This window comes from Phaenicophaeus curvirostris, chromosome 1, assembly GCF_032191515.1.
Source record: "Phaenicophaeus curvirostris isolate KB17595 chromosome 1, BPBGC_Pcur_1.0, whole genome shotgun sequence".
In the NCBI taxonomy this organism is placed as follows: domain Eukaryota; kingdom Metazoa; phylum Chordata; class Aves; order Cuculiformes; family Cuculidae; genus Phaenicophaeus; species Phaenicophaeus curvirostris.
In genome coordinates, this window is record NC_091392.1 from 141,636,088 (window position 1) to 141,656,131 (window position 20,044).

At 39.7% G+C, this 20,044-nt stretch overlaps 2 protein-coding genes across 2 annotated transcripts in view; one reads left to right on the top strand and one right to left on the bottom strand.

Annotated features, from left to right (window-relative positions):
• The window catches only part of AFF3 (ALF transcription elongation factor 3), a 328,515-nt gene that overhangs the window by 264,373 nt on the left and 44,098 nt on the right, over positions 1-20,044 (bottom strand). The window contains exons 2-3 of the mRNA XM_069855424.1: positions 16,837-16,957; positions 11,009-11,806 (exon numbers count right to left, since the gene is read on the bottom strand). Of these exons, the coding sequence (XP_069711525.1) occupies positions 11,009-11,806; positions 16,837-16,957 (919 nt within the window). The remainder of the gene's footprint in view (positions 1-11,008; positions 11,807-16,836; positions 16,958-20,044) is intronic.
• Positions 11,571-20,044, top strand: part of RPL31 (ribosomal protein L31) — a 492,543-nt gene continuing 484,069 nt past the window's right edge. Inside the window, exon 1 of the mRNA XM_069876676.1 lies at positions 11,571-11,575. The gene's annotated coding sequence lies outside the window, so the exon portion shown is untranslated. The remainder of the gene's footprint in view (positions 11,576-20,044) is intronic.

Below are 20,044 nucleotides of genomic sequence, written 5' to 3' on the forward strand. Positions count from 1 at the left end.
ACTAAGCAGTGATATTTAATGGCCTACTTAAAATGAGTTCCATAATCCAGCCCCATTCCACTGAGTGCAAAACCACCTATCTATAGTCAGTGTATAAATGGCACAATTTTGAAAAGCTACAAGAATACACCTCACACCTGGTTACAGCAATTATTTTGTGATGCTCTACAAAAACGAAGCTCGTTTGCAAAGTTTCGCAGGGACGTCAGTTTTGTATAAATTTTGCAAAAAATTTGAAGGATCATTTACATGGACAGCACCTTCCTGTCAATGAATAGCAAGTCCAAGCTTCAAGGAAGAATGTAGTAGACATCCATTAGTAAACCAGCCCATGCTCTGAAGGCTCAAATATCCAGTATAAGGAAAACAGCAGCTTTACTTTGAGAGCCAGACTCATAGACAAGAAGATGGGAGCAGGAAATGCCATCCAGTCCATTTCAAAAGAAATAAATTAGACTTGCACTTGGGTCTATTTTAGGACAGATGAGAACCCAGACTCAGCACCACACTCAGACAGCAAAGAGACAAGAAGGTGGAAACTGCTTCCAAGCCTGACCCCACTGCTGACCCCACTGCTGACCTCAGTGGCCCCTTGATGCCAGCAGCAGCTTCCAGAGGTCACAGACCCCTCTGTCAGACCCTGCCTGGCCGTGGTGCTGGCCTGCAGGAAGCTGCCAGCTCTCCTCCATGACTGAGCTTGCTAAACTACAAAGGCTTTGCTCAGTGGAGCTCTGCCATGAAGTGGCAGCAGCAGGATTCGCTCCTCTGTGAACCTTCAAAGATTTGTGGCAGGTACTTTTTAGTTGAACTTCCTCTGTGTCAGCTCTTCATCCCATGCTCTTTATATAGCAGCAATTAGCATATCTGAGAAATCCCCATTCGGCATGTTTTATGGTCTCCTCTCTGTGTATTGAGATAGTTCTGTAAGTTATGTGCAGGGATATGCCATAATTCCTAATGTACAACTGTCAGGAAATCACTCATGTAGATTTACTCACTGAAGAGTTGGTGAGGAAGCCGATTCTGAACAGGGAGCTAGAAACTTTAATTACAAGAGAGAAAAAATGACTCAAGCATCTCACACTGGTCAAGAAGCTCCTTTGATGCTTTTAAGAGATGTCCTGAAGTTAATAGATTAACGCAGCAGCGTATTTCTGAATACAAATGCCCCCACCCAGCACTGATCATTACTCTGGTATTACCATTGCTGACTTCCTTTAAAGTAATAACAATGTCAAAAAACAACTGCAAGTATTACATCTCCATTTCTGGAACAAAACAAAGAAAGAATGAAGAAAAAAGACCAAAGGAAGTTCATACAATGCAGGAGAGAAATATTCATCCTTGTCAAACCCTGATCCTGCTCTCACTAAATGCAATGGCAAAACTCCTATTAATTTCAAGTGCAGCGTGAGCAATGAATAACTCAGACGCAAGCAGTAAACCATAAGTGACATAATCATTCAGGAACTGTCTCTGCCTCAAATGACCTAAATGGTAGGAAGAAATACAGTGAGAAACAGAAATTCAGAATTTAGCAAGAAGATTTTACATTACTTCTGCGTAACTTCCATTTCCAGTGGAAAGGTTAAGGAAGAGTTTCACATGCCACTCCGCTACACAGCGAGCTGTAGCAAAAATATGCAAGCACAGAGTTCGAATTCAGTCTCTTTAGTTTTGCTTTCTGCTTTCATGCCAAATCTTGCTGGCTGTGCTCACTCCAAGCCCATGGCCAGCCACAGGTGTGCCCAGCCTTGGTCTGGGGTCTCGATAAGATGTGCTATCCTGTCCTGTACCCCAGCCTCCTGCATAATTATCCAGCTGTTCTCTCAGCCCAGACCATCAGCAAACACAGCCAAGGGGAGTACACTTGGTCTGCAGTATAGCTGCTGGTTGTGCCATCAAGAACCACGTCCCCATCCGCCTGCACCTGGAGTAACTCCTCTGTAACCAGATTTGACACATTCTTTTCAGAGTTGCCATTAATTCTTATGAAAAGCTTGGAAATTCATGAATGGAAGAGATTACCATAGAAAAAGACACAGTGGTTTTGGTTTATTGATTAGAATGCAATGAGGCATTATCACAAACTATAAAACCTCTGAGGGGAATGGGAGAAGAACTAGTGTATGTCAGAAGACATCAACTCTGTGTGGAGGTTATTCACAGACATGTGAACATTGCATCTGGTCCTCCATCCCATGCCTTTTTTCTTGAGAGCATAATTTAGCTCTGGACTGGCACTTCCGTAAAATCAAATATTAACCACCTAATATACTTTCTTGCATCAGATGTCCTTGTAATTGTAATTAAAATCAGAGAAGGCTTCAGAAAATAATGCATAACTGCCAAATCATGGACATTGGTTTTGACTGTGTTTGTAATCAATGATCTCACAGCTGTCTGTCTGTCCTGCTCGAGGTCTAGGAAGTTGTAGCAGTCACATAAAGCTGTACCTGCCTTTGTATTTGAATTCAGTTGTACAACTAGCTTTAAATAAATGCAAAATTTTATTAACAATAGGCCACACTGTTGATATTTGAATACTAATAATGTCTAGCATATGCATGAAAAAAAACACCATAATCTTCAACACCTCATTTCAAAATAGTTACAGAGCAGAGAGAGCTTTTTAAATCTTTAAACATGTGTTAGTGATAAGAGCTAACAAGAAATACTCCTGCTTTTTTCTCTTTCTAGCTACACAAGCTTCCCTTCAGCCATTTGCTGTAAATGCAGAGGAATATGAAAAGCAATTTTTAGTTCTGAGAGAAAATACTGGATCTCAATACTCTTGGCCCTACAGCTCGCTGGCCTGAATGCTTTTTGTATATTTATCTTCTGAATAAAACATGGTGTAAAGTCTTCTCACACCAAACTTTCATCACTCAGAGAAACCTGCTTGCTGGTAAAGAGTGAAAAGAGTGTGGTATGTATGAGGGAATTCAGGAAGGAAATGCTTATCCTGGACCATGTAAGAAGCAACCTCAGCCTGTCTGCTGTGTTGATTTTTACTTCTGAAGTCAGAAAGGTACCATATTTCACAACACGTGATTGTTATATATAAAACACAATTAAGACATTTGGAACTACATGAATATGTAATGTACACATTTCTTTTCAGATGCATTTTTCACCAGACAGGACGGTGCCTGCTTTAATTTGGAAGCTATCCATTTTCATGCAAAGTTAACCAAGAGTGACAGGAAATCAGACGCCTACGTTATTTATCTTTTCTGAAGTTAAAAAAAAAAAGCCTTCTGTTAATTACTCTTCTAGGAAGCTATTTCGTGGTACCAGAGGGATAGATCTTCCATATCCAGAAGTGCTACGGAAATGACAACTTTACGATGTGCAGGGTGAATAAAGCATGCTACATGCAGGTATTTAAGGGTATATTTGTCTTCATTTACTGTAAGTGAATATGTGACCAACAATGAAGATTTTAACTGCTTCTGGCCTGGCTGGATGCATTTACAACAATTACCAGAGGTCTGACCTCTTTAGCCTTATACATCAAGCGGCACAGATACATTATTTATTTTGCTGGAACTAACAGTGATCTGTGAAGCTCGCTGTATTTTTCTTTTGTTCTCTTTTTCATCAATCATAACTGACCGCTGTCAGTGGTGACAGTTTCACATCACTTTGATTCATGAAAGACCGGGTAAACCATAGAATAAAGCAGTAAAATATTTTTCATGTATGTGTTAAAAAAGACTAAAAATATCCTAAGCCACCTTTACATCCTACATGATCCCCTGTAGATTCCTGTGAAGACAAAGTAGACAGGAATACTCTAATTGTTGGAAAAGAGAATGTGAGTTGTTACTAATAACTGCTCTGCAGGAGCAACGAGGGCTTGGACTCCACACCTGATTCCACACCGATACAACACTAATGTTGTACAATGTCAGGTCTGGGAAGCAGAGTGCATCTAAGTATTTCACTGGTAACTGGGAATCCACAACAAGCCCACCCTTCCTCCCTGCACCCTAACCCTTTCTAAGCACTCCGTTGTTTAAGGAGCCATGACGCAGATGCGAGGAGGTGCCCGCCTGAAATGAAGTGCTGAGGACAGCTTCTTGTGCTTGTAGGAGTGCCATGCTGCTGCACACAGTTCCTGTAGCCACATCTAGAAAAGGACTAGTTTCTCCAACTGATGAACACCCTTACAGGCCTGGGAGCAATCCCTATTAACAGGGCCAAAGATGGAAAAGAGATAGCAATGCCATGCACCTTCTGAGACACATTTCAAAAAGGAGGTCTATCAGACTACTTTTTTTCTGGTAGGGAGCATTTTTATTACATCCCGTTATCATCATCATAAGCAATACAATGGATTAAAAATAATCAGACAAAATGTGCAATTAAAAAATTATTTTGTGGCTCTAAGATGTTATTTCCTTCATCAGTGCTTTAGTGCTTACTGGAAGGAATTAAAGAAGCAATTATATAGGGTTGTGGACATTTTTAGGCATACACTTTTGTATTGACTCCAGAGCTGATTCATAAACCAAACCATCAACCATCCACCTTATTTGGGGAGGGGGAAGTGAAAGGAATATACGGTTCTCACAATGAGCCATACTCTTACATTCATTAAACTCTCCTTATCCCAAAAGTGGTTACTATTCCAGCTTGTGAGGTGGATAGCAATTTTATCAAAGGCAGGATCTGACTTATGAGAGACACCAATGAACCACTCAAAATATTTTTTAATACTTGGAAAAAAACAACCGTGGGGAAAACTTGCAAAAAGGCAGATGCATACGTTAAGGAATTCCCTAAACAATCATAAGTTTACATCCAGTTTCAAGAGATTTTTCTCTGATGGTAGTCATCCTGCGATGAGGAACAACAACGGATTCACCATAGCAACAAACACAGAGCACGTACCATATGGTAAGCAATCCATATTAAAAACTTAAGGCTCTATGTAAAGAAATTCTTTCTTTTCAAAAACCTCTAGATAAGTCTAGCTAGTGTTTTCCCTCCAGAAAAGGATTTTTTATATTTAACTCAAAAGGGAAAAGAGACTTGTTTCACTGAGGGTAGAAACAGTAAAACTAGGGAGCTCTAGAAGTCAGGAAAAGGCATCTAAGTAGTATTTTCCTTCTAGAAGAGCTGCCATACAAGAAGAAGTGGAAGGATTAGGCCCGTACACACAGTCACTGTGTGCCTCAGCGACTGCAGAATGCAAGAAAAGCAGAGGCTTGTGTCACAGTTTGAAAACTATACTGAAAATCCATCTTCGCACATCGTGGTCTCCACTTCATTTGTTCAGAGTGTTTTAAACACCATTCTGTCTATTTAATATACTCTTTCTTTGCAATCCTAGTCTGTTGAACTCTCCTACATAAGAACAGGCAGTTATGCACAGACCTCCCAGAGCTACACTGAAAGGTCCTGAATAACCTAAAATAGCAGGGATCTTTGCACCACACTGCTCTTCTTGTTCAGTTCTTCCTGTTTAACGTGGGAAAACATGCTTTATTTGCAGGGAAGGTCAGCAGTATGATTACAGGACTGAATTGAGCTGTGTCTTCTTGCAAATGCAGCTTGCTAACTTGTTCCCATGAACATCTGGGAAATACGACATCTACAACTGGCTCATACAGTACTTGCAGTCCTCAAGTGCTGTGATTGCTAACTGGCTTTTCAAGAACTGCAGTTCTTTATTAAAGTTGATAAATAGTAGAGGAGTATCAACACGCTTCATTCTGCACTTCTGTCTCCAGCCTCTTTGGTGCATCCCAGAATAGTGCCGGAAGAACTCTGGATCTTTTTTGATAATGCGTTTATCCTCTTCCTCCCTTTTTATCTAAAAGCATCTTCAACTGCTCTTCTCTTTTCATTTCAGCCTTTCTTGGACAGAACTGAACATCCCAGGAAACAGAGAAGAAAAACTTGGATTCAACTCCTAGGCCTGCAGCAGTTCAACAGCCTCCATTGGAGGAAGGGGAAGGTGGCGTCTGGGGAAAAGCACTTATTCAGACCTCCTCCAAAACTTTTTCTTGTCTTGTGAGATACTGTCACTCCTCTACTATCCTGCAGATGCAGATACAGATATGCAGTATTTCCAGGGGAAGCATGCACTGACCATGACAATATTTTCAATTTAGTCTACACTGGAGCTTTTGTTGTCTGGTGAGATGTAGCTGCACTTGTTCTTTCACACGTGAACTTCCACTTCAATTTTAAACTGGAACGGAACTACTTATTATATGTGCTATGCACCAAAGCTCTCCTTGAAAGAGTCTGGTTTTGAACAAATTACTTACATTAAGCCCAGATTTGGGAGGGATTTTTCAGAGGGAGGGAAGAAGAGGAGGAAAGAGTTGTGGGGTTTTTTTTTAGTTTCCATTAATTTATGGGAATAGAACTGATAGGCGAGAAAAAGGTTGCAGATTTAAAGAATGCTTGCTAGTGCATGTGCCAGATGCTGGTAGCTATATATAGCCACTTGAATGAGAATGACTGCAGAGAGTATCTTACCCAGGCAAATAGGAATTTGCCTGAGTAAGGCAAGGGCAAAAATGAAAAAAACCACCAACATTCAACATTTAATCTGTTGTGCATTACTTCTGCTGCAGAAGTTGTGTAATTACTCTGTGAAGTGGAATAAGAACATGTCCTCATGATGACCTTACCTACATTTCACATAAAAGTTTTTCCGAATTTAACAGAACCAAATCTATCGCTTTTACCATTAGACTGCTAGTCATTCTTGAATACAATCTCGATTTCCTTGCCTCATAACCCTTAGAGAAGTAAGCAAAGGACAATAGATAAGGCTTCTTCAATGTAATAATAATAATAAAAAAAAGCAGCATGCAGCCTATAAGAGTAAATTAAAAAACAGAACTCGGATAAAAAAATATAATTTACCATCTTATGGGTTTTTCTTATTGTTTCACTCATAATAAAATTTTAGAAAAGAGAAGCACTTGATATTCCTGCCTTTTTTCCACTATACCCTGGTATCATATTTCTCTTCTATTCAATACAGTAGGTTTTTACCCACAGCAATATAATTTCTAAGCCGTTCAAAATGTGAAATAGCAGTGCTTGAGATGACAAGCTATCATTTCTACAGAGCAGTATGATAATTTTGGAAGAACTGGGAGGTTGAGTATGGATTCTAATTAACACTGATGAACCTGGCTCCTAAAGATTAAATTCCCAAATGAGTAACTGCTACCTTTGTACACCCAGGTCTATCCAACTTATTCTCATTAAAACAATTAAAAAAATTTATAAGCTTCAGTCTGTGTCAAGATATTGAAGGCTTTCCAAAACTGATTAAAAATATTAAATGAGGTATTGAACTACATTAAAAATCAACCTTTTTCATGTATTGAAAAGTAATGGTCTATAATTTGTATTCAAGTGATTTTATTTCCAGTGAATAATAATTGTACTGCAGCCAATTTTGTGCCCTGTTTCTTCAAAAACTTCAAGGGATGTACAGAAGAGGATTTTGTATCCTACTGAAAACACACTCACTTTGCATGGCATTGCTTCTTGTTCATCAGTTTTCACAGGGAGACAACTTTGTTTCATTATGTTTATTTTGCCACTGATGATTCCTTCAAGCTTGTAAACACAAATGAAAGTTAATAGATATTAGATATACTGGTAGACTCTAAAAAGTACTATAAGCTAAATGCAAGTGCATGGAGGCAGAGGACTCAGTCTGAATGCATTAGTAAGTGGAGTTGCAAAGCAGAAGATTTATAAGAATATGTTCTCCTTTCCTGGTTTTCTCTGTGGAACTTGAAGCTGTCTATAGCCATGCGATGTTTAAAATTAAACTTGAATGTCGCACAGAAGTGCTCATCACTTTGTGTTCTCTTAAAAAGAAAATCTATTCTGAAGGCACTGGAGAAATTGCCACTTCGTACCATTCGCTTCTCTATTTTCTCAAGCTAGGCAGCTTCCCCTCTGCTCCCTGGCCCCCAATTTTTCCTCTGAGTCTCATATTTTATGTTGCATCTACACTCTGTACTCTTACCTCGCTTCCCCTTCTTGCACCTTTTTCTCTCACATCCTACTGCAGTTCAGTTTGCAGTTCAGTTAAGCAGCTGCAGAATACATCTAGGCCAAGTTGAATAGTATAGAGTTTTGACTATTGTATCACTATAAATGCATTTTAAGAGCTGAAAGTAGAAAAAAATGTTTAATTGCAAAATTAGGGCTCTAGACAGAAAACAAAGGCTATAAAAGCGGTCCAGACGATGGTGATAAGTGGCACAGAGTTGGAGGCCAGTCACTAGTATTGTACTCCCACAGTCAATACTGTTTAACATCTTTTTTAGTGGACTGGATGATGGGAAGGGTGCACCCTCGGCAAGTTTGGAGATGATACAAAACTGGAAGGAGTGGGTGATACACAAGAAGATTGTACTGCCATCCAGAGTGACCTCGACAGGCTGGAGACATGGGCTGACAGGAACCTCAAAATGTCCAAGAAAGGAAAATGTAAAATCCTGAATATGGGGAAGAATAATCCCAACGACGGTACACTAGGGATTCAAGGTCTTTCCTCGCCATCACCTTTAGCCCCACTCTGAACCTCATTTTGCCTGCAAATGTTCACAGGACCATGACAACATTTGTGCTTAGAGAAGCTTAAAAATTCTGTCCCTAATAGAGGACCACGGATATTTGATGCAAAGGAGAAGTTTTATGAGCCTGAAAGCAGAAATTTAACAACTACATAGAAATTCTTACAGAAGTGTACTAGGAGACATATAATACAAATAACAAGATTGGAAAAAACTTTTTGAAATAAAAAGAAAAATGATCAAAAATTAAAGTGAGAGTGGATTAGGCAACACTGACTAAAAAAACCTTTAATCCTCGGTCAATAATTCTTCTTGCAGCAATACCAGTGGATTACCAATTTCATCTTGTGCCACTTGGAATGGAAAATGCTAGAACAAGGGAAATATCAGGATAAAGGAAAACAAGCTGGGGATTTTATCACCAAGATTCCCAGCCTTCCAACGTGACATCTAAACACAGCCTTTCATTAGCTCAAGTTTCAAACACCAACACCACCAATAGGGCCTACTACTTCTTTCTGAGTAATATGTCCATCATTTTTTTATAATCAGTAACCTCTTTTTTTAACCTACCAGACAATGCTTTTTTGTCCACTTCCTTCAATCAACTTCTGCTAAATGTTTATATTATGCTATTAAGAACTTTTTCAGAAATACTGCATTGCACAAAATCTGTGGGAAGTCAGCGAATGCTTTAGTAGCTACCCTGCAGTCCACTCTCTCCTGCCATAGCCTTCATTGCCATAAGTCTTTAAGCAGATTAGTTTAAAGGAATCTCAAATACTTCTATATGTCTAGAAATTGCAGTATAAATTTACCCTTATGCATCGGTATGGCTTACATACAAGAAATGAAAGCTTTCTTTCCTGAGGTAAGTGAATTTGAAATGCAAATGGTAAAACCTGAATTTCAGACAAACAAATGATTGCCTATCAAAACTCCTTTCCAAACTAGTCCTCAGAGGATTGCATACATGTAAAGGTGGAAAACATGAAAGATCCAGGCAACTGCCACAGGCATCTTTAATTCTAACAATGCGTCCCACTTGCAGAAAGAAGCGCAAGTCTGAAAGAAGTAATAATAGCTAAATGGATATTAGTATCTGTCATTACCTGATCTATCTGCACAATTACAGCAGTTTGTGAATGCTAAATTTGCTTATCAAATGTAGCTTAAGAGCTAAAAACAACTCCTTTTCAGGAACAACATATCACCTTTGTGTTGTTCGGAACTTTAACTTAGAGAAAAACCACATGGGTATAATGCTTAAAAGAGCTGAGAGAAGTAATTGCTTCCAGAGAGATTTCTTTCTCAAACCAAATCGAAGGGTGAATACAACAGTCAACTTCATTTGTGAAAAACAGGCATTAAGAGGCCAGAGAACTCCACCAAAAATTAGATTTTTTCCTTTCCTTTAATAATGCCAAAAATCAAAATGTTAAGACTAAAAATCTCAAGACACACCACAGCTGTCAAGTAAGAGTGAACAGTCACTGTCTTTGCATTGAGAAAGTCCCAGTGATTCAGCCAAACAGAGCCCTATAAATACTACGAATTGTTTAAGCCACAGGAGCTCTACCAATTTGCATAAGAAGATGATGTGACCATCTTTGCATTGACATACAGGCCTCTGAATGCACCCAGGAAACTATATCACCCTTCATTCAGCCCAAACCAACCACTTCCTTCCCATCCAAAAAGCTTAAACAGAAACACACATTTATATGTGATAAAGCAAGGTGTCCTACTGACATAAACAGAATGTGAAAAAAAGTCCAAGTAGAAATCCTTCATATCTACAGCTGGTAACAGAAATGTTGTCTAGAAGCTTTTTCAGACATATCCTTGTACTTGTAGAATGTCTAGGTTTCTTCAATCTTCTTAGATATTAGTTTAAAACAGAAACAGATACTATGAACTAAAAGGAGAGAGTCTCATTGCTGTATTCTCATCTATTCCACAGATCTTGTATGGTTTAAGTAATTAATTTAGATCATAAAACTACTTTGACATCACTGAGGATGGCTCAGTTATCGATGACTTTGGATCACAAGCACTTCATTTAATCATTGCCAAAGAGAAAAAAGTCAACAATACATGAACACTTAGGAGTAATATCCAAGTCTAACAAAAAAAATCCAAATTAAAAATATCCAGACTTTATATATGGATAGTAAGGAAAAAATGTCAGTGAAGCAATACATACTATTATTGCCATTGTAGGAGATATAGTTTCTGAAGATAGTAAGCATTTCACTATTGAGATATCTTTACTTCACAGTAAAGCTGGTATTTCCAACACAGTATATCAATGTAATTAAAAAAATTAAACATGCAAACTACTATATTAAAAACGTGTAAAGAGACAGGTGCAATTTGCAGTCCTAGGCCATCATCCGTCCAAGGGAGGATGTCATAAAAAGCATATAAACACTTACCTCTTCTTGCTTCGGAATGCTGAACTTGGCAATTTTTGACTTGGTCCTGGCTGAATCTGGTTTGTTAGAAGGCACTCCCCTATATGACTTGGCTGTCTCTGCTGGTAACTTCAGCTTTGGAGACTCATCAGGAGCCTGGTCTTGACCGTCCATTGGCCTTACATAAGCTGTTGGTTTCTGCTGAACCAGACTGGGCTTTGAAGCAAGTGAGGGTGGGAAGTTTTGGACGCAGTGCCCACCACTATGCTTTGCTGGCCTCTCTTGCACTTGAGCTCCTCCTTCTGAGCTGCAATTGAGTTTTGCTGGCTGCTGCACTCTGTTGACATTTTCTCCTAGGGTGCCCCTCAGTGAGCTTTGCTGGGCAGTGTTGGAGGAGGAGGTGGTGGGACTTGATGCATAGCGTTTTAGTTTCTCCAGACTGGATTTTTGGTTTGCCAATTTGAAGTCACCTTTGTGTGACTCCAGCGAACGGTGTCCGTGCTTGCTCACTCGCTGCTGGCTGTCCGAAGCAGCATTATGCCCAGCCTTCTGCCAAACCATTGTGGAGCTTTTGCTCTGCCGGGCAGGTAGGGCTGCTGGTGTAGAAGCAGTAGTGCTGGAAACAGGAGGAGGAGGAGGTGGTCTCGAGTCTGCAATAAGATGTTCATCAGGCTTGGGGAGAGACGTCTGAGGAACCCCAGGTTTTGGAACCCCAACAAGGTGGCTCTGGTTTGATCTGTCAGTTAACAAGTCTTTCATTTCATCGTAGTTACCCAGTGTATTCTGGATGCGGTTTGAGAGCTCATCCCCCTTGTTAGTCTGCAAAACAAAAAGTGAGTGTTCTGCAATAGTCAACATAAGAAAAACGAAATTCCCTGCATGCTTCTGCTGGAATCCTTACTGAAGCAGCATTCCCTTATTCAGCAGCAGCATTGAGGGATGAAATCGAAAATCCTTATTGTCTCTGAAGACACTTGTCAACATCTTAAATCTACCCTGAACTGGAAAAGCTATAAAGGGCCTTAGAGTATATAAAAAAAGAAATCTATCACTGGTCTCATGCTGTAGTTAAAGTATATTACCTGAGAACTAGAAAATTTATTATTGCAACTACACAGAAAGGTTTGGATTAAATCTGACCATGATAAAACTTTTCCTTGGGCCCAGTGCAAACTCTCCAGACATGAATGAAAACACTGCTTTCCCAGTTTCCTTCTCTGCCTCCTTAAGTTTTCACACAGCATCTGAGAAGCCACACAATATCCAGTGTAAGTACTGAATGAACCTACCAGTCTAAGCCAATCAAATGCTCTGAGTTCACTTGAAGACAGTTCGTGGGACAGTGGGAAAACTACAAATGATTATGTCCCTTCTTTGAAAATACTCTGACATGATGCTTGCTCCAGGGCACTCTCCTGTTTAAAAAAACACAGGTGAACAGAACTCCCCATGCCCTTCAAATTGGTCAATGCTTGCTCTGTGCAGCAGGAGGAACACAGCCACCATCCCGCCCGCTTAAGATTAATCACCGTCTTTAAAATCATCCATTTACTTCCTGACTGAAAAGGGAGAAGCTCCACAAAGAAAGAAAGCAAGTAAATAAAATGTACTGGAAAAGACTGAAAACTCTAGCTTTAAAAAGCCACTGTAAGCAAAAGGATGCATCGTTAGCATTCATGCAGCTGAGATTTTTCTGAACTCGGCCAATGTTCAGATGTGTGATATTCTTTGCTTTACATTTTCAGAGGAAGATAGCAATGAGCCAGTGGTGTTCTCCTTTCTCTATTCCGGACATGAGGTCTGGATGGGAAAACTCCACTGGCTTCAGAAGGCCAAGTTTTCATCTCATGACTTTCTGTTTTAGAGGAAAAAAGAAAGAAGGAGAAAGAAGGGAGAAGATGCCCTTAAAGGTGTATTATAAATACAAAAGATGTAGCAGCAACATCAGTTACTCTGGAAAACTGGTGTTTTAAGCCTTCAAATAAAATTGAGTTACTCAAATAAAAATGTATGGTAAACTCTTAAGTAACCTTTTTTTTTAGGGCATTTTTATAAAAAAAAAGCAAAAATGCTCTGTAAATGAGTGCATTTCTTATAATGCTGTCTAATAGAGTTGAATATATAACAATAATACATGCTGAAGGAAGTCAGAAATGAGAATTTCAGTAGTGTTTCATCAGAAACATTGCTGTGCAAACTTGGAATAAGACAGTTCAACCACTACAGCCTGACCTTCTCTCTACATATGTGATTGTTGTTGTCACAATGACAATAATCTGCTATGAAAAAAAATATGAGGCATTAATTCACAGACAGCAAATTACTTAAAATAAGAATGTTCCTTCTCTTCACAGGAATTACATCCATGTCCAAAAGAAGAGGAATGTATTAACGAGGTTTCAAAAGCAGGAAGCATCACATACATCTGAAAAGAAAGAAGGTTGGATATACACTCATGCGTCTCCTGGGGTCAATGAAATGGCTTCTACGCTCCTTGACCAGCAGAATTACTTTCTGGAAGGCACAGAAAGACCCAGTGGATTTCTTCTATGTTTCAAGTTGATCCTCCACCTCTTGTAGATACCTCGTAGAGAGATGTGTTTCCAGCTTCCCTCTGTGGAGGGAAATCTGCCCTTGGGCCTGCACCCAGCCAGATTCAGCTAGCCTGTGCTATGTGAGAGGTTTCTTTCCCTGCCAGATGCAGATATAAGAGCCACCAAATTGAATGGAGCCCCTGACACCCACAAGTCTCCTACAACACAGACAGCTTGTGGGGCAGCTCTCTACCCAACTACCTCTAGGTCTACGAACATAGAATTCATGTGCAAGTTTTGCCCCTGGGAAGTCCAACTTCCCTAAAAGAAGGTCATTCTCTCTGATGGCTGCTATGTTGATGGGAAGTGAATAAAAGCCTAATTGCAGCTTGTTTTCTATGTGGATGTGATGTGATGTGGAGGTCACACAAGGACAGCTCTTATTGAGAGCTCCCATATAGCCACAAGAATAATTGCAGCAAATTGATCTAATGCCTGCAGATGCTGACAACTCTCCAGTGTTGGTCATTACTACTGGATACATTGGGGACGACTTGAGGTGAGAAGATTTGTGTTAAACTGAGCTCACCTAGAAGAATTTACCTACCTCCTCTTGGAAACAAGATGGGATCTAAGGTTACGTTTTGTGATTTAACAGTTTGTCCTGTTATTCACTTTGAAATATTGCTGGCCTTATTTTAATCATTCACATAGGAAAAATGTGATCACAAAATGAGTAAGTAGGAAAAGCATTCTGCGCAAACATTTCCAACTTAGATATTCTTCTGTATTGCAAGATGTATCCATGCATTTGAAGACAGCAAGATTCAATACTTTTAAAACTAAATCTGATGGTTAGATGGAAGGTAATCAGAATATTTTTCTTCATTAAAAATACTGATATGGTTAAGGAGATAAGGCATTCTGTCCAGGAAATATCCAGAATATCCCCAATAAAAAAACATTTTAAGTAAAAAAACATTTTAAGTAAAAGATGCTGGATTTCCTATAATCCTTCCTATAGGGTTGCTATGGATACTTTGAACAGGGTAAGGGGCAACTCGAAGAGTTAGGATTTTTCAGAAAATCTGATGTTACAGGAGTAGTGATACATGTCAAGGTGAGAGAGGACATAAGATTTAAAAGATTTCCAATCTGCCTTTGATTTTCAGATATGGCCTTCTGAATGGCAAATCCTCTGGCTTTAGCTCATGTTTCCCAAGCTGTGCAGAGGAATACTGAATTTAATCAGAGCTTCCAGTGAATGTCTGCTGTAACTTCATTCCCCCCTGGAAACACCTAAAACTTGAACATTATCTTTAAAGAGAATAAGAATGGGTTTCAGCTCTGCTTTTGCAGAAAAGTTTCCTCCAGTCAGCTTCTCTCCACAATAAGATCAAAAAACCCAAACCAAAGCTTTGCACCCCCACACTAAAGTCTCACAAGCGTTTGGATGAGTTCAGACAGCCCAATGGTTCATTACCAGTGCAGACATGACATTCAGAGTATCTCACTGCTGAAGTTTTGATGTCCAATGATGTCATGGACTGGTTTTCCAAAGCAGTAGTGACTGTCACTTCAACAGAGCTGTGGGCAAGTTATATTACCATCCTGAGCTTTGCTTTTCTCTGTGTTTCCTTGACAAAGCCAGCTTCTTTACACGCTTGTCCAAAATAGGGACACAGTATTTAGAGATAAGAAGCATGGATGGAGCCATTATTCTGATCTCCCAATAGGATACTGACTCAGCATCCCCTCTGCTTCTAAAGACAGCAGTGACTTTGCATCCTCTCCTGTTGAAGTTGATAGAATTATACTGTGCTTGCATAGAGGTGCCTTCAGACATCATAATTCAGAACAACTGTTGTTTCCGTGATACTTGAAGTCTGTGCCATGACAGCCTGTATGCTGGCACACAGGTAATAACCAAAGTGCTCAAAATATTCCTACTACTATAAGCAAACTAAGCATCAGTATTACCGACTTCAGACACCACAGACAAAACAGTATCAAGGACCCAGCAAAAAGACAGTCCCTTTTTATGAGGGGTCTATTTGATTGGAATTACCAGATGGAAAATTATTAAGTCGCTGTTGCAGCAGAGCCCTCATGTAGTGCCAAGACACAACTGACTTAAGCTTTTCAGAGTTTTTTCGATGGATTAGTCTTTGATTGGTCTCACAGTAGACTTTTTCAAATAGAGCCTTGAGGAGTTCAAGACATTTCCCATGGTTTCTAAATGCCTTTGTAATGAATCTGAAATTCAGTCAGCTGGAGGTCAGCTTCAAGGCAGACAGAGTCATCTTCTATTAAGGGACATGGATTGAAAGTAGTATATCTTTCTCTTCTATTAAGGACTAGAAACAAACAATAATCTCGAAGACCAGCAAGCTAAAAGTTGACCCTGGAGCATAGGCAGAAACACAGAAGCATGGAAATCAGGTGCAGAAGCCAAGTGCCAGGTCTCAAATAGGACTACTGGAAAGAGGCACTAAAGCACCTAAAGCACTAAGGGCAAGTGGTGCTGCATGGAGGGAAGGGCTTCAGAACCTGGTCATTGTGACAGTAACTTGGGCATTTCTGGAAGGATAGATGATAGATGATGATGCTTTGATGCATGCAGGCAAAGTCACTTGATTAGCTGAGGGACAGGAGTTCTTGGGGGGACCATTCTGTGCTCTCATTCACAACAGCTTGGTTTTCAGGCTTCCGTAGGCAGTAGGTACATTCAGAAGACCCTTCTAGATGCTTGACCCTTCTAATAGGAGGTGGAGAGAGACACAGTTACGCCTCATCACACTACTGTTGCCATAAGGGATAAAACAGGGGGTTGGGACTCATAAGTCACTTCTGCCTTTGGTGAGGGTAAAACATGTCTAGCAGACAAATTTTGTTGGTAATGCTTATAGGAAAAAAAAACAACAAAGCAAGCATCAAGATATTTCATTGCATTAACCTTGGCCAGAATACAATGTTTACTGTTTAGCTTGACCTTCACACACAATTCTAACACAGCTCTTTTCTTTGTTGCAAAGCCAGGGCACCGTCACCTTCACCTCCTAGTTTTAATTCCATCTCAAATATTGATAGGATATTTCTTGTTTATTTCATTCTTGTGTGTTGCTGAGCATTATAAGAAGCTCTTTTATATATATAAAATCCAATTGAAAAAAAAAAAAAGGATACCTGCAAATTTTGTGAGGCTAAGCACTTATGGGAGGGTGCTGAAATCTGGACAATGCCTTCTGCAGGCTGTGTTTTTGCACTGTGGGATAAATAAATAAACAAATAGCCACCCAGCTGAGAAGCATCTACCTTGTACGGTTCACTGAAGAGGGAGTAACTTGTGTTAAACGTGCCATCCTCCTGCTGGGCCTCCTGATTTCTCCTTTCCCATTCTTTCCTTCGTAGCACGTTTCTATCAGGCTCGTAGACACTGCATCAAAAAAAGAGGAACAGCTTTTTAAGAGTTAAAAATTAGCGGGCAACACATAAACTGGCATGAATTTTAAAGTCAAGAAGTCTGGTTTGCAGGCAGATGGCAAAAATAAGCAAGAATATGAATCAGATGAATGCCAGTCCAAGTAGGCTGGGGAGGCTCAGGTCTCTGGGAATACTGGTGCTTTCTTCACACAGAGAATAGATAATTAAATTCTTACAGAATAATAAAAGAGAAATCACAGGGCATGATCTAGTCTATGCAGAACTTCTCTGCTTGAAATGTGACAAAGGAAATGTCTAAGCAACTTTGACAAAGACTGAAAGTACTCTTAAGGCAGATGGTAATTACAGCTATGAGTAAATAGAAATTATGAACATATTTCCACTTATGACATATCCTCTGAGTGTTGTATGAGAATGCTCCTTTTTTTCACATGGATGTGTTTCTGTAGTGATTCTTTCATTAACTAGCTCCCTAAAGAGCTGTTAAAACTACATGCTGTAGTGGTTTCCACAGTTAGGCTGCTTCTTCTGATCTCTGTTAATCAGCCAAGTCGTGAAACTACTACTGAAACAATTCCTCTTTCTGATGGATTTGACACTATCACAACTTCAGAGCATGAATAAATGAATAGTGGCATGATCGTGCATGTATGGCTGATAGAGTGTAGCTGGAGAGAGAATAAAATCACTGCATTATACAACACTATTAATTTATAGAAATTAACTAGTCTGGCTCCAATATAGACATCCAGAATAAAAATTAATTGTTTGGGGTGGGGTTTTTTTCAGAATTCTAGTTTAATACATGACAACATAAACAAGAGACTTCCTTCCCCATACTTCCCTGACAACAACATAGGTCTGCACATTTCAATCTGTTATGTTTCATTCTTCTCACAAAGGAAACCAATGTATCTAATAAGGTTCATGTGCGATTTCAAGACAATGTGATGAGTACGCTGATTGCCTACTTTGCTTAGCTCAACTAATGCCTTTCTTCTGGCCCTGTAAATCTCTAAAGCAGAAACATATATGAATGTCATGTCAGTGTACTATGTCTTAATAGGAAAAAGGTTGCCTTGCTAACCAGCTTCCCAGTTAGCAAAACATATGTTGCAGAGGCTACCCATGTGGTGTTACCTAGTATGCCCCAGGCAAGGCAGTAAAAAAGGCCAACAGCTACCTGATTCTAATCCAAGACCTGGGAGAGCTTGAAAATACACAGGATATGTTAGACACTATTAGTATTTAAAACAATGCTTCAGTAGGCACCAAATGGACACAATCTCTCATGCTTACTTGTTAATGCTGTTAACTTGAACTGCACTGCAGTGTAACCTTCTGATGGGTCTGTGGGCATCTGAGAGCAAACATCAGGTGCTGAGCCCTCTCAAGCGCAGGGGTTTATTGTGAACACAGGGTTTCAGTACAGCAGTTTGGAGACAGCTTCCAACCACCAGTTTGTTTATTCTACTTCCAGGTGGTTGAGGTTTTTTGGTTCTTATCCTGTATTTTTCACGAGCAACACATGTTATTCACACCAAAATCCTCTTTAAAAAGCAGTGTAAGGAGGAGGCAATCATTGGGGTGGAATTTTGGGCAGGGAAAATGCCTTCCTCCAGGAAGAAGGGGGTAGCAAAGGGAAATTACCCACTGCACACGCTGACGAGGACAGGAGGCAGAGCGGTTGTCATGTACCGATACATGAACGATGGTCCTCAGTTACTTCATCACACTATGTGTTCTCCCATCAGTTAAATGAGGGTAGCAACAACCTCTGTGTCAAAAAGTAGATTTTCTGCCACCCTGAATAATCATTGTTGGTCTGAGTTTTCCTGCAGTTGCAGAAATCTGCAACTTCATCCTCAGCCACATTTCCTCATCCAGAACTTCTTGACTCTTTGAGATGCTTTGCATTTGGCCTTTTGCCCATAGTCAAATACAGATGGGCAGCTCCTCTGAGATTAATTATAATACTGATATATAGCCAGTTTTTACAAGTAAACAAGTGCAACATTCTTCACTACTCTTCATAAAAAATTAAAAACACACCAGTGTGATACTTTTAAAGTGGAGGGACTTTTTATCCCTTTATTTGATGGAGGCATGTAAGCACCTACAGGTCAAAGTCCAAAAGCATAAATTTAAGTAATTTTGAAATGCTATATTGTTATTTTTAAAATTTTGCACTTGATCCAAATTCATGCCTAAAGGACATGAACTGAAGCATAAGTAGCAAGTTAAATACTTGTAAAAAATTATATATGAGTAAATGCTGTATTATAAAAATTACACTATCTTGAATTTAGCACACCGCTTTAAAAACACACTTTGATTTATCTCAGCCCTAAGATCTGCCAGAACATTATTGGACATGCCAATTAATTATGTCCAAATAACAGTGCCTCGGGCTCTAAGCACCTTCATCACACCATCACCACCAAATGGTCACAGCAGCTCTACCTCTTCTGGGACACTGAATAATTTCACTCTTGGATTATTTTACAGATCAGGATAATGATGAATTGCCAAACTTCTCACAGCATAGTTTAGTAATTTTCAATCTGTTGTGACAACTTTTGGAAGACGACCCTGACGGTTACCTGTTCTTTGGCTGTGTGCTGAGTGAATGTGGCTCCCTCTGAGATCAACCTGAAGAGGACACCCTAGGCACGCTGGTGCCTGGTAGAAGGGCAGCTGTGGCACCAGCCTCTCCACGTACTGACAGAAATGCTCTTAGCTTTTTTCATGCTACACCTGACATTGGAACCATTTCCCTTAGTCCTTAATTAGAAATAGACACAGACGGCTCAGGGGACAGCCTGGAAGCAGAGTAATAACCTTACCTGAAAAACCTGGGACTGAATTTAATCTCCTACAAAGTCCAAGGAGTTATGTAGTCTCAGGCTAGGCTGAAAGCAATCATATAAAAAGCCTAAAGTTTTAAGTGTTGAAGAGTCTCCTTTTCTTTCTTTTATTATTTTTTTTTGTTAAAGTAAAATATTTCTGACTCAATTTACCTCCCTCAGATAATCACTACGTGGAGCAACTCAAATAAAAAGGTCTAATCTCCATGATG